Source organism: Lygodium microphyllum, chromosome 15 (assembly GCF_053477565.2).
Source record: "Lygodium microphyllum isolate KBCC chromosome 15, Lygodium_microphyllum_v1.1.10, whole genome shotgun sequence".
NCBI classification, from domain to species: Eukaryota; Viridiplantae; Streptophyta; class Polypodiopsida; order Schizaeales; family Lygodiaceae; genus Lygodium; species Lygodium microphyllum.
In genome coordinates this window covers 82,641,539-82,657,553 of record NC_141149.1, presented here as the reverse complement: position 1 = coordinate 82,657,553, position 16,015 = coordinate 82,641,539, and the positions used below count along the sequence as shown (strand labels likewise).

The 16,015-nt window shown below is 36.9% G+C and overlaps 1 protein-coding gene across 10 annotated transcripts in view; it reads left to right on the top strand.

Annotated features, from left to right (window-relative positions):
• Positions 1–8,511, top strand: part of LOC148024718 (phosphopantetheine adenylyltransferase-like) — an 82,411-nt gene extending 73,900 nt beyond the window's left edge. For 3 of the 10 annotated variants that reach the window (XM_087694373.1, XM_087694374.1, XM_087694372.1), the window contains one exon: positions 5,088–5,503. In XM_087694373.1, the coding sequence (XP_087550499.1) occupies positions 5,088–5,212 (125 nt within the window). In that variant the 3' untranslated portion in view covers positions 5,213–5,503. Of the gene's footprint in view, positions 1–3,425; positions 4,230–5,087; positions 5,508–8,007 lie in introns of those variants that run through there. The other 7 variants (XM_087694377.1, XM_087694375.1, XM_087694371.1 and 4 more) reach the window with 7 other exon arrangements.
• The last annotated feature ends 7,504 nt before the right edge of the window (positions 8,512–16,015 follow it).

The window sequence follows — 16,015 nt, the reverse complement described above, 5'->3', positions numbered from 1 at the left end:
GTTACATCATGATAGAGTTTTTCGAATTAACTTAAGGAATCTAACCATGGATTTCAGATATATCTACTAACTCGTAATTCTTAATTGCTAGAATGGTAACCAATTTCATATTCAATGTATAGACAAAATAATTTCTTTTGTTGAAGGGGAAAAATACATGGTTTATTTTGGGATGGCTGGTTATTTGGGAGAGAGAATTTCATTAATACAATCTAAGCATGGCATTTGGATATATCCATTGGATAATAATTAGGCTTTGAAGAATGGATATCTAAAAATCGGTACTTTAAAGAAAGATCAAGGAGTCCATCTTTGATGTAGTTGCGGCGTTTAGAGCGACCAACAACTATAAATTGGTTCGTTGGGATGACCTTGTCATTTTCTCATAAATATATCAATTTAGTTTAACCTCTCAGTCTCTAGTGAATAAAATTGAATTCACTCTAACTTCATTAAATAAATAAATCTTTACGACTTTGAATTTTTCCATCTATCTTATCCTCTTCAAATTGATTTGAAGGAAGCCAAGACGGCTTGCATCGATATAACAAATTCCATCGCTTATCATCCAGCGTCTATCTCAGTATAGTGGAAAAGGATTGTAGATGCGATCCAGAATCTGCATTGCTTGTATTCTCCATCCATAATCCGTAGAATGCATTGCCGATGTAAACATTGCTCAGAAGACTAGGAATCGCTTCAAATCTTTCTCTCTCTAAGTAAGATAAAAACACATGTCAGCAAGAGAAGGAAAAAACAACTCATATCTCAAGCTACAATTATCAAGTTTTTTATTTCTTTTGGCGCTGATTCCATTTGTAACATAGCTGCCTTAATTTACGTGGCGAGTTAACGTTTTAGTAGTCGCCCAAAGTTTACCTTCCAGCTCTATCGCCATCCGTACTCTAACCAGAACGATCGGATTTTGTCTGGCTAGTTAACCCTAGGTCTACTTTGCAGGAAAAGCATCCTACTGCTACCCACAAATGACTGGCCTGAAGATTCCTAATTGATCTAACAATCACCTATCAACAACTAGCTCACATTCGAAGCTGTCCTTTGAGAGGCTTCTTGTCCGGAAGGAGCGATTGCCATTAACCTTGGTTCATGGAGTACAATGCTTTTTTCCAGTAGCAAACTAAGGATTTATGAAATCCCTCGGAGTGTTTTGGCACAACCATCGTACCTTTTCCTTAAGATAATTTATAGTTCGGGTTCTGAGACCAACAAACCTTAGGTAAGTTAGCGAATCAGCCCTTCCTAGCGCTAGTTTTTTGGGAAACTTCTCGGCTAATCGAGACTACCTTGCCATATGATTGGATTCGTTGGAAATCCATCCATCCGCTTTCCTCTATGGAAGTTTAGTTATCTAATTACCTACCATATTACACGAAACATATAAAAGCTTCATTAATTAAAATCCCTTTATACACAATTGTTCAACACCTATCCTTGGGGAAGGTATAGGGCTTCTCAATTTTTATCTAACTTCCTAGTTCTTGTAACCAAGTTTCTTGGTCTTAAGTCCATTTCTTGAACCTAGATATTTCCGGTCTTTAAAATTTTCTATCAAAGCTTCTAGATTAAAACTATATCCTTGGCTAGTTTCTTTAGGGTTTTGTTCTTAGTAAATTCGTCTTAAATTTACTAGTCTTCTTTTCTATGGGGTTAACCATAAAATTGCTCATGATTTTTCTTAAGTTCTAGGTTTTCATAGTTTCCCTAATAGTTTCTAGCCTATAAGGTATTCTTATCTTATTCCTATTTTATTTTTTATTTTTTTTGGAAAAACTCGTGCTATCATGATTGGTAAAGGGTTGTTATCCACGCCCGTGACTCCGTTGTGACTCCCGTGCTCGCAGCTCCAATTGTTGCTTCCATGTTAGTAGGGTTATTCACGATTTTTGCTTTTGAATTCTTTTTCTTTGGGGCCATGACAGAAATATGATTTGTAGAAGAAGAAGAATAATACTGGCTAGCAAAGGTGTAAGACTCATGATAATGATTATGGTTATTGCGGAATTTGATGTAGGCCTCGTGGATAGTTCTTCTTGCTTCGTGAAGAGCAATACTTCTCTCTATCTCACCTTAGCAAGCAAGGGTAAGAACAAGAGTAGCTCTTTCTTTAGTATAGAGCAAGAGGGAGAGAATAGGTATGATCTCTCTCTCTAGTAGACGAAATAGGGACGAGAGTAGAGGTATGACTTCCAACTGGATTGATAGAATAGGATAAGGTTCTTCAGTGTCTTCTCTTCTCGAATTAGAGTAGAAAAGGATGAGAGATCTTCAGTGTATCCCCTTCCTTGGGTTGAATGGAAGAATGTCTCTTCGTCTCGCGGAACAGAGTCTTCTTCTTCAACGTCTTGTCCTCGTCGAGATTGCTCTTGTCCCCCTCCCTTGGTATGGAGCCAGATGTTGCACAGAATTTGTGCTAGGGTTCGTGAAGTCACTCTTCGCAGGGACGGGAAATTTGTTGTCGATCTTGATAATTAGGTAAGAAGCTTTAAGCTCAACTCAAGCCAATCTCCATAGCGACCCGAGATGTTGGAACTTCGATGCAGGCAAGGGGCTTAAAGCATGTGCTCAAACCTTCTTTCTGAATTTCGATGGTAGAATCAAAGAATGCGAGGGATAAAATCTCAACCTCAAGTCTTACACACACTTGTGATTTTTTTTTAATGGTCCTCCCCTCCTTGTCCTCCCTTTTAGAGTTTTTCTCCACTCCCTCACGTGTGTTTTTTCTTTGCTTTTTCATAAAAGCTTAAGACATTTACCTTTAAAGCTTATGTTTTTTTTCACTATTTTCGTTTTTTTTTTTGCCTTGTGTCTGTCTGCAACTTGTTTGGATCATAACTTCGTCATATGGACTCCGAATATAGTCATTCGGGTACTCAAAACGATCGAAACTCATTTGGTCGATAAGCCATCGCAAATAGAATTGCGAAAATCTATAAAAAAATATGTGGAAATGATTATTCTCGTAAATTGTGTCATTTTTCTTCATCTTTTGTCTTAGACTACTTATTCCCTTCAAAATAAGTCACAGTATATGTTGGGATCCATCTAAAGTGGGAATTAAGTTATCTAAACATGATATTAGAGATTTCAGACTATTCTAGTAAAAACCAGTCCTACTTCTTGTAAATATTGTAGAGATTCTGTAGTTTTTCCATGTGTGGATATGCAATACCACGTATATGCACATTAAAATAAACTAAGTAATGGGGACATTACACCTTGTACTTTCAAATGCTTTGCTTTACAAGCTTTGTTTACTACCCCAATTTCTAGAAGAGTTGACATTGATTATCACATATTATCTAAGCTAGAATACATGAGATTCAATTCAACGATTGTTTCATTACTTTTTGAGAGGTTTGTATGGTGACAATTTATGAGATTGACATGAATTGTTGGTTGGATAGATGAAGTGCTGCTATTCAAGTTGTTATACGAGTTTTAGTAAAAAGGTGTTGCTTGACCCATGAAAGGATAAGAGCAGAGGGGCCAATTTTGAGAGCCATAACATGCCTTTCTTGGGTCTAGTTGTGATGAAAAGGAATGAATATGTTGAAAATGTTTTGTAAGTGTTGACTAGTGATTTGCTAAGAGTGCTATATTATTGGATCACAAGTGTAATACTATCTTGAGGAGCTTAAAATTGTAAATATGTATTTCTGCATGACATTTGACGATAGAATTTCAATACTAGATTCATTCATTTTGTCTTCATATAACATATCCACTTCGATTTAGAAAAGAGTTCAAAATGTAAAACTCCCTTTAAAAACATATTTTTTCCTAGCTACATGTTGGGGTTCACAATCAATGGAGCCTAGCTATAGAGATTTAGATAGCCTTGATCCTTCCACTAAGGACCCCTTGGTTGGCAAATGTCAATTCAAGCTAGTTACTAGAGATAGTTGTAATAGTGGTCATAGCACCCATATTTAGATTAGGGGATCCTCTTATACACCGATCACTTGATTTACATATAATGGTAGATATGGGGTGATTTTTTTCAACAATTTCTTTTCTTGAAGTTATTTTATGCTTGTTTATTAGTGAAAAGTATGAGCCAAATACAAGATCACACATATTTCAATAGGTCTTCTAGGCCTTTTAACCATTAAGAAGAGCTTAACATGACAATCATTTTTTCTCGATCTCTTTCTCTAGAGACTCGCTCTTTAGGCATTTAATTCGTTACACCACGGTGGATCTTCACCAAACAAGAAATCTCTCTCTCTCTCTCTCTCTCTCTCTCTCTCTCTCTCTCTCTCTCTCTCTCTCTCTCTCTCTCTCTCTCTCTCTCTCTCTCTCTCTCTCTCTCTCTCTCATAATTTGCCATAGAAGTGGCTTGTGAGTCCTTTCTTACTATATTCAAAACAATATGTGCATATTAGTGAACTTGGATTTTCAAACACGTATAAGAATGAAACAAAACAATACATTGAAAAAGTTAATTTGTAAAAGTTGTATCTTACTTTCAAGAAAATTTGATACTTTTAATGAAGAACACTAATAATTTTATAATTCATCACAAAAATGGTTTCAAGTAAAAATATACCTTTCTACCTTGTATTAATGACCACATGATAATTCTCTTATTGATAATACATTGTGTGTATATCAAAGTAATTTTCATAAAAGTTGCATCTTAATTTAAAGAAAGTTTGATAGATTTTTTGTTAATGCCAAGAACAACTTTATAATTCATCATAGAAGATGTTCAAGAAAAGATACATTTCTATATTGTATTAATCCCTTGTGGTGTTTTCAACCTTTTCTTGTGTTTCAATTTTTGGTAACGACTATGCATGTGGTCATCATACACAAAGTGGGTGGGTCTTTATAATCAATCCCTTACTTCTAAGCATTTCCCATTTCAACTAATCGAGCCTTGTGGTGATCTATGTTTCCACTGCTATTTTATGGTTATCTAGCTCATATTTCATTGTAGCAAACCAATTTTCATCCTCCAATGTGTCCTCAACACAATGACTCTTCATCACATGTTGTAGCCAACAATGCAAAGTTTACCAAATTCCATGGTGCATGACAAGTTGCTGCTCTTGTTCTTCCAGGAAGTGGAGCAAGATGTCTATTTTCTCACGAAGTATCTAACAACCATCTAGGCCTATTCTTGCTTCCAGCATACCAGCATTGTCTTTGGTCTCTACATCATAGTAATTGTCCCAATCAATGGTGAAAAATCATCTGAATTGACTAATTTTTGGCATAAAATTGAGAGCTGAACAAACAACAATTGGTTGTTCCTTGCATTCCAACAAAGGCGTTTTAGCATTTTCAGCAAAGGTAGTATCGCTATTGACAATAACCTTGCATGTGGTAAGCTAGCATGACCCATAGGGAGTTTGAATTGCCATAAAAGTGGCTTTTGTTTTTACATGACCAATCTTAAAATCACTAGGTTGCAATATACCCCCCACCCCCCAAAAAAATAAACAAACAAAAAAAGAGGAATATATCTTTGTCTCTAGAGTTCTAGCAATTATTGATGATATTTTATCAAGCAAGCTCCTTGTGTGTGTGTGTGTGTGTGTGTGTGTGTGTGTGTGTGTGCGCGCGCGCACCTTTTATCACTTATGATAGTGTTTTTAGCATTTTGCTGTTGGCTTTTAGCTTTTATGTGCAATTTCTTTTTCAAATGTTTAAGTCATGCTCTTAGAGGTTATTTTGTTCTTTTGGAGACACGAATGGATTGACTTATTTTGTTTTATTTCTTGATTGATGATATCAAAAAAATTATATGGATAAGGTGTGCAACTAAAGTTTCATTGCGTAAATTCAAATTCTTTTTGAGTTTTAAGAAGAGTCCTAATATGGATTTTGAGGAGCAGATGTTTTGTCTTTTCACATCATTATGAGATTAGTGTGTCATATTACTCAACTAATATTTAAGCAATTTGCACATCCATTTGTCAATAACGATAAAGATAATTAGAATTTAACATATATGGCAAAAGACCATTTAGTGAAAAGTGGAAACAAGATATCTAGCTTAAGGATGTCATAATGGCCATCTGTATGTGCAAAATGAAATCCCACATCTAAACAAGTAGCAGGGACTCAAAATGATGGAAACTTGTGTTAGGATGTCATGTAGATGTTGCTTGGTTTGGGCCCAATAGTGGATCAATTGAAAACATTGTGTGTGTGTGTGTGTGTGTGTGTGTGTGTGTGTGTGTGTGGCTCAAGTGATGGGTTGGCAAAAAAATCTAGGGTATTTTAGAAGGTCAAGTTTGCATGTGATGTCTTGTCCTTTATTGAAGGCATCATGTAGAGAGTGTTCATGCATACTTTAAAGAGACTCCACATGCTTAATGTATATCATATGTGCTTGAACCTATGTATCATGTATTCAAACTAGATAATGTCTCTCATTTGTGGAGGCAATGCCTAATTTGATTATAAATGAAATATGAGTACTAGGTAATTTGTGGTAAATTCTTGTTACAAGATATTTAAATTTGTGGTTTAAAAAATATATCTTTCAAGTGTTAATTTGTGTTGAAGTTTGCATGTAGTTGCTAGGTTGATCCTCTGTTTGAAAATTTTAAGTCAATAAGGAGGCAAAACACTATGTTTGATGTTCAGATTTAGCTTAAAACATTCAAACACATTGACATGCCTACATATATGGTATTTTGAATAAGGCATTTAAAAGGGAGAAAGTATAAATATTAATGCTTTGGTAGGAGGTAATGTGGCAAGCTCTCATGATGACTACTTATGAAATGGATGGAGCATATGGTTAGATTTGACATGTGAGAGGTGACTCCAAAAGATTGCCCAATGTGATTTTATTCCTTTGCATTGGATTAGATAGAAAGATAGCCTATCCAACTAAAGAAAATTAGGCTTTCACTATGTATCAATTCAAGCAAAAAGAACTTGGTTGGAAGTGGAAGATGAGAAGAAATTGCTTGAGAGAAGGCGGATTGCAAATCAACATGACATATTGGTCGTTCCCCCTTCTCTTAATGGCAATATGGCCTATTACCCTCTAGGTTGTCTCTAGGGTATAGGATTGAAGTCCCCCCTCAATATCCACTTGGGCCCATGGTATTCACAAGAGTAGACCTTACAAAATTCTAAGAAAGATAATCATTGTACTTGCATGTTAGGTATTTAAAAAGGAAAGTTATAATGATCTTGATATTTATCTTTGCATTTTACTTGGACTTGAACATGATTCAGTGTGATGCATGCCTCCCCTTTCTCCACCTCATTTGCCTTTGTCACTTGTTTTGTAGCCTTGTAGGTTAAAGTAGTCACTCATAAATGGAGATTGTGCCACTAATAGCTCAAATCAGTATGTATTGATACACAAGTCATATAACAATTTACCTTATTGCTATTTAGTTACAAGTGACTACCTTATTCTTCTTGAGTTGTTGGTGGGTGCTCAAGTAAGCCTCCAATAGATGTTCTTTCAAGCTCATTGTTGATCCCAGAGGAGCTTCTCAAGGGCATGCATAACATGGCCTTAAGTAGCAACAAGTCCCACTTGTACAAAAGTGAGCCAAACTTGTAGAAAGGGAGCATGTAATTTGGCATCCTTTTTGTAGAATTGTAACATTTACTATGCATGTATTTCAAGCCACGGCTTGTCCATGTGTTTACATTTGAGTTCCCATAGCTTGGAGTGGACACATGAAGTTGCAACTCTGCTACTTATTGAAATGTGGACATCAATCACTAGCATAACACATAAATGACTAGTATAACCAATAGTAAAGAGTGTACTTTCAGACTCCTCATCAAGGTACCAAGTGTGCATGGTATGCTTAAATAGATTTTCTTATATTATATTATGGTAGTAGTGATATATTATATTGTGTTGAGAGTGCCAACCATACTACTTGTATAGTAACTCTTAAGTGCACAATTGTACTATAGAAAGGCCAAAACTAAGCTCTTTTTTGTGTGATAGGCATAACAATGAATTTATTATCTAATGTTTGCATGCCTTGTATGTAGGTACATTATTGCTACCCACAAAAGGAATGAAAAGATTCTACCTTTATGAGTCTTACCAAGGTGCTACCTAATGGATGTGTGGATCCAATCACAAAATGGTAAATTAGATGAAGGCATATGCATGCAAGGAATATTATTGATGTAGTCGATCTCCCTCTTTTGAGACATGATACAAAGATCAAATAATTCACATTGATTTCTCTAAACCCTTATTTTTGGACATATAACACTTGGGATTGCATTATATGAAATCATAGTAATGAAAAGTCCAACCCTTTTGTACATTAATAATATAATTCCTTCATTGACACTGGTTAGCACATTTGCTAGAGCCTTGCTTCCAATATCCCAAAAATGGCCAATTCATAGGATGTGACCAATCTCTAGTTTAGGTCAATAGGATGTAGCCAATCCTCCTTGCCTTGCTTCCAATATCCCAAAAATGGCCAAGGTATAGGATGTAACCAATCTCTAGTCTCGGTCAATCGAGGCACATATATGACCTCTTTTAATAAGCAAGCCTTAATTAAGGTGGATATGCTAAATGCCAACTTTAGAAAAATGCCCCGTAAAGGACATGCAACTCTAGAAAGTAGGTGAGGCCCCCTTGTCATGTCTCCTAATGGATTTTGTGCAATGTACCCATTAAGTAAGAAATGGGTCATGGCTCATTAACATGTGTCATATAAAGAGCTTGAAAGTAACATACATTCTCCACATTATATGTTTATGGGGCATACCATGTTTATGCACTAGCAATAGCTTTGAATATCAAGATACACAAACAATCACTTACAATGTACATTATTTATAGAACATATACATAGCATAAACCAAACCAACCATACAATGGGAGCATAGGCCAAATAGACCACCATTTCCAAATTGGTTATGATGCACTACTACTATGTTGTATACTCTCTCAATTTGAAATATCTACTCAAAGTGAATCAATTTTATCTCCTTCAAGTAGTCAAAGACAATGGAAACATTCTACAAAGCTATTTCAAAAACTAATAGATAAGGAAAAGTGTGTATTTTATTCATGATAAGCTAATAGATAGGGAGTTTTTAAATTATGCATTGAATGCACGTGACAATAAGGGTTCATATATAGTGAGCCTCTCAAAGTATCTACTAAGGAAAAAATTTGTTGCCCAAGGCACATATCTTCCTTTTCTAATATGCAATCATCCCACTACTTTAGGTAGCTACCATATGCTCATGAATATGTGCACACCACCATCTCTTTAAATCTTATACAAGCCTCCATCCATTAATACAATTCACAATAGTCACAATTTAGAGCTGGTCCGAAACAAGATGAGAATATATCTATGCATGCTCAATTATACACACGAATGAGGATGCTCTTTTCAATTTTTCCCTAATGTTGATCTTTATTGTGAGTCCAAGGTAAATACCTAGAATTATTTGTTTTTTGAGCATTGATATAATGTTCGATACTCACCATGCACACCACCCTCAACACCCTCATTTTAAGAGGACCCCCTTCACTACCTTTGTTGAATTGAAACTACTCCTTTTAGAATGTACTAACAAGAAAAGAAATCACCAAAATTATGAAGTTGTATGAAGTAATAATACCAAATCTAATGTAACTTGCAAAAAAGGGATGATTTGAGTGGTTGGAATATTTGACACGCAATAATTCATTAAACTCCGCCATCATGATCCCTACATCTAACCAAGAAGAAGAAAGTAAAGATGCATTGTCTTTCTCATTGAGTCCATAATGCCACCTCAAGGTCTCCAGTGATAAAAAGCCTAAAAAGACACTATTGGGATTTGAAGAGGAAGGAGTCTAAGACATTGTGAATTGGTTAGTGTGTCATTTGTGTGTCTTGCATAAACCAAGCTCTCCATGGATAACTACAAGATTGATACCATGTGAAGTGATGCTAGGATTTGCATTGAGAAAACACAAAATGTACAAACATGATGAAAACACAAGGGTTGAGATAAGAATGTAATAAACGGAAAAACACAAAACGCAAATAAAGAACAAAAAGAACTTTGAAGTAAATGCATCAATGTTGTAAATGAATGAGAAAATATACAAGATGCTCAAAGGCAAAGCAATGGGAGTAGTCAAAGAGTGACATCCACTAGAAACAGATCTCGAGGTCTATAACCACCAATCGAAGCTAAATGTGGAGGAAGGGATGCTATAAACAAAATGCAATAAATTGGAGGGCTAGGACTAGTAAACATAGCAATGTACCACTTAGATGATGACATCAATTGATCACTAACAATCGTAGGAAGCTAGGCAACAACTATTGCAAAGGACATGGATGATGCTAATATGGATGGTACTACAAAAAATGTAGATTGTAGCAACCTCTAGGAGTGGTTATGTCTTGCTCCAATTGAAACAAAAGTGTTAGGAGTGGTCACTAGTAGCTTGAATAGTACGTGGTAGCAGTAGACAAGTGTGAGGGACTATGGTAGTAGTCTTCTGAAGGCTAGGTAGCCACCATTGAGTGAGGAGCTAATGGGGCTAAAAACCTAGAAGAAGAGTGGTGACTTGCAAGAAAGGGGATTATATGAGTAGCTAGGCAACCTCCTATTATAGATGTGGATCCTCCCAAATTTGGGTTTTGGCTTATGGGACACACAAACTTTGGTAATTGCTTTGGGGCTATTTTAATGAGTTAACAATGATTTAATGTTGAATGTATCTTTTTTAGCTTCACACACTTATCCATAGTGATTAAGATAATAGTGATTCTTCTGAACCGCCTCATTATAAAGCTTCCAAGCCTCTTGGATCACAATTGCTCATATGACATTCCATAGTTTTCAGGTTTGCTCATCCTTTCCACCTCTATCCCCAAGAAGAAATAATTTAGTATTCATTGTTTCATCAAAGCCAACTCTCTTAACCAATGCTTGAATCTGCCTCCACACATTCTTGATCTCATGGCATTCACAATCTAGATGTTTGATAGTCTTTGAGCTTGTTTTACACGAGACATGAGTAAGGATGCTTGGAAACTTATGTAGGCATTCCCTTGTTAGAAACTTGTTCATTACCACCTTTCATAAAAGGAAATTAAGTGTCTTTGATCCTCTTATCTTTTTTAGAAAAATCATTTGACTACTTGTATCTTCAAAGGAGTTTCCCAATCAGAGCTGCCAAAAACCTATTTAGATTTCCTTCATAAACTAGTTTGGAAGTGGGTCACTTAGGCCTCACTCTATTCATGACTCTTGCCATAAAATTAGCTCCATTCCTCCCAAGATGGAAGGCTTCTTGAATCCTTTCTATAGACATGAAATCCAATTGGTTCTAGTTTTTTGATATAGAATGTTGAATTTGGGGTGTCTCCCATTAGGTATCAACTAACCTTTAGCTACACTTTTGTAGTCCCAATTCTTCATTGCTAGTAGTGAGAATGAAGTCTTTGCATATCTCTAGCTTGATTTTTGCCATGAGCTTTGGTAGCCTCAAACAAATAGCGCATCTTGTTCTTCACTAGATCAACATGTGGGCTACTAATGGCCTTCCACACATTCTTAAACTTCTAACAAAAGCCCTTTTTGTTAAGGAATGAGGTGTTGAATCTTAATTAGAGCATCTCCATACTCATGGAAGTCATCCTAATAGTACAAAGCAAAGGCAAGCGATCCAACATTGAAATTTCTAAGAGCATCATGAAGCAAACATCTAAAAGGATCCAACACACACCATGATTGAGGTAGATGTGATCAAACCATGTTGCTCTCCAAATAATTCCCATTTGCCCATTATGCCATGTGTAAGATGATGTCATGCTACTCTATATGCAACGACCACATCAACCAATTCATGCAACATCTCAAAGTTATGCCACCTTTCTCTCTCTGACGCCATCATGTTGCCACCTCTATGTGAGTGATTAGCCTTAGGTAAAGTCATATTCCAATCCCCTAGGTAGATGGCATTATCCGCTCCAACTATCTCCATCAAATCATTCCAAAGCACTATCCTCAGTTGCAACATTAGGGCCGCATACCATGATTGAGTCACTAACAATGGTGATTGCTACTAAAATTGCACTTCCATCTACCTTGGACTCACTTTTGAGTCCTCTTACATTCCATGTATATATCTAGTCAGTGTGTGTTCTCATCATAATTATCAATATCATAATTATGCAAATGTTACCACCACTCTTGCATTTATACTTACTTATTTGAGAATGACCATCAATCTTGTGGCTCTAATCCTATGTGTCTACCACCTATATCTATATGCAACATAGTCTCTCACACCATATTAACAACTTTACATTTTGGTACATCCTAGTCAAGTATCTCTTAGCAATCCTAAAGCCAAAGACCATCAAGCTATTCTACAATTGTGCTAGAAGACATATATAAGTTTTTGACAACATCCCACATCCTAAAATAAGATATTTCTTGCATATGCAAACCTATTAGAGGACACTTGGCTAGATATTAGCTAGCAAATGATCATTAAGAAGTATTCACCTGAATAGTCGTATAGAGCGGAACTACTACTACTACTACTACTAATTCTTATAAAAAAATAGATAGTCACAAAAAAACCATGGTTGCCAATGTATTGCAAACTTGGTATAACTCAAAGTAGAGTATCCTTCAACCATGGTAGCCCTAAAATTATGGCAAGAATGTATGCAATTTGAGTCCAGAATGAATAGATTAAGCATTATACAAGATTAGATATTTCTTTCCCCAACACTCTGAATTTCCAAAGTGAGAGCTATCATCATTGCTTGATCCCATCTCACTCTATGAAACCATTCTTGCCATAACACTCAACTGATTACAATTTTTTTGTGGGGCATTTTATAGAGTGGCACCATACCATCCACCACTAAAGATGGATTGTTGATCGCATTAGGGAGACTACTATGTAGGCAAGGCTTGACACATGAGGAGATTGGCAAAGGACATAAGAGCTACATGATGCATTTTGGTGATGCATTGGAGGCTATCATTAAGAGGTTGTCTACCTCGATGTTGCCACATTATCTAGAAGAGGGTATCTTGAGAGAGTCCCCTACAGCTACCATTTTCTTTTTTTTAAGAAGTAACATTGGTAATGGGCTTAGGTGTATGTTGCATTTTCTTTTATTAATTCTTATCTGTGGTAAGACCTTGCTTCCATCAACTCATGCCATGCTAGGTTTGGGTCATGTCACTTGGGGTAAGGGACCAATGAATGGATTCTCAAAATATATTAGACTTTGTTTGTAAACTAAAATGTATCTTATATTTAATGGCACTCTTTACATTACTTTTTCTCTTATCCATGTGCAATGGTAAGCATCTGATGTGTAGGTGGAGTGACACTTCTCAATTTTTGATAGTACATGTTTTTACAAAGATTTTCCCTCCTCAATCTACTCCAATTGTGCCTCTTATACTAGTGACCCAAGGAGCATGAGCCTCTACCCTTCCATAGTTGAAGGGAAAAGCCCAAGTGAAAGCACGAGTAAGTGGAAGCAAGAGAGGTGTGAACTATGGCGAATGGAGCAAGAGAGCAAGAGAGAGAGACTCAAGATGTGGGAACTCCAACAGTCACAATGTGTGATTGGCCTTCCCTTTATTCAAATGTCACTGAAAGAATAAAGAATAAAGTGACAGTGATGGATTCTCTTCACCTATAGTGTGCAGGTGTGAGGCCTGTAGTGTGCAGGTTCAAGTACTATCAGTGTAGTAGTACACAGACACCTTTACCTCCAATAACCTCACACTTAAAGATGAATGTGCCTCGAGTGAAGAGGGAACAAGAAAAAAAATGACAACATACAATGTGTATAGAGTTCAGCAAGATGAGAAATAGAGGTCATCTCATCCAATGCCCATCAACTTCCTAAGAAAGGAAAAACGCTATGCTGAGAGACTTTTTGTGAGTAGATATGCTAGATTTTGGTTAGTTGAGATCTTAACAAGGTCAACATACTTGTTCCCATATAAGAAAGTCGTCTTAACATCCATTTGATAAAGGTCCACATCTAATTGAATAACCAATGCTAGTACCAAGCATAGGGTAGTCATCTTGACTACATGAGAAAAGACTTTCTCGAAGTTAACACCTTGTTTAAAACCCTTATCAACCAATCTGGCCTTATAGGCAAAGGCTTGGGGTGTTTAGGGGTGCTCTTCAACTTGTACACCCACTTGTATGGCAATGCACGCTTTCTACTAGGCAAAGGAACCAACTCCCACGTATGATTTTTTTGTAAAGATTCAAACTCTGACTTCATGGCCCTATCCCAAGAGTGACTATCACCACAGCGCATGGCATCATCATAAGTGAGAGGCTCACCTGTATCTTTCACCATCACATAATCAACGGAGGGCTCAAATTGCTCAAGAGGACATCTAGTTCTAGCAAAGCATCTCAAGGCAATCTAAGGGGCCTGCACATTCTGTCTAACATCATGGTCATGGGCCACTGGAGCATTGGTTGGTGCTACAAGGTGTCTAGCTAGTTGTACAGGAGTAGGAGGCTCCTGTGAAATATAGCCCTACATATCTCGGCTATCCGCTCAAGCTACTTATGTATTTTTTCCTCATGGAAAACTACATCATGGTTATGAATGACTTTCTGAGTCTATGGATCCCATAGGCGATAGCCCATCTCATCTGCATCCCCATAACCAAGAAAGATGCATTTCATGGACTTAGGATCCAGCTTTGTACGCTTGTCCTTGGGTACATTGTAGAAAGCCTCACAACCAAAGACATGTAAATGAGCATATAAGGGAGGTTTTCCAGACCACACCTTCTCTGCAACCTGAAAGTTAATAGTACTGCAAGGAGATTGATTGATCAAGTGTACGGCAGTAGTCACTACCTTAGCCCAAAACTGATGTAGTAAGCCTTGTTGGCTAAGCATACTACATACCCTTTCTTGTATTGTCATGTTCATGCACTCAGCCATACCATTCTAGGGTGTGATGTACGAGGCGGTCAACTAATGCTTAATACCCCTCTCATCGCAAAACTACTCAAAGGCTTTAGAGACATACTCATCCCCATTATCTGACCATAGGCATTTCAACCTATACCCAAACTAGTTCTCAACCAATGCAAGCCAATGCTGAAAGATAGCCAAAACATCATACTTTAGCTTTATGGGATATGCCCAGACCTTATGTGAGTAATCATCAATGAATGTGACAAAGTACTTCACACCTCTCCTAACAACTGACAAGGCATAGTTCCACAGACATTTGAATGAACAAGAGTCAAAGGCTCACCCATACGCAGAGGGTCGGACTTCTTATGCATATTACTTGTTTGCCTGCCATACAAACAATGATCACATGACTCAAAACACTTATAATCAAGGGGCGGAAGATACTACAAATGAGTAAGCATTTTCATCTCCTTTAAGGGCATGTACTTAAAGCAACAATACCAGAGAGATGCACGTGGAACTGCAACCACAGACAAAACATGATCTACGAATCCAGATACAACCAAGTATATAAGTGTAAATCCAAGCTCATTTACATAGCATGAATCTAAATGTACGAACTTGACTAGAACACAATAACTTTGACAAAAACACACAAAGGTAGCTTTGGAGTCTAATACTCATGAGAAAGCCTTTGACTACTTGAAATGGTTTCATCTTGAATGAGCTTATGCAAGCCATGGGTTTCGGTCCACACGTCACAATTGATTTACACTATTAATAGTGATGCTTCTTCATGTGTCATGTTGAATGGTGGGGTTACTAAGCCCTTTACTCTTACATGGTTGGCTAGACAAGGTTTTCCTTTGAGTCCCTTATTTTTTCCCCTTGCTACCCATCCAATTCTCACCATGTTATTGTCACATCTAGTTGATACTAGGCAACTTGCTAGTTTATCTCTTCCATTCAATCAACATTTTCTTGGGCAAGCATTGGCTGATGATGCTTCCATGAAATGAAAGTAGATAGGTATAACCTCTATAAGGCATTGGGTGTTTGTCTGGGCATGCTTCAAGCCTCCATATT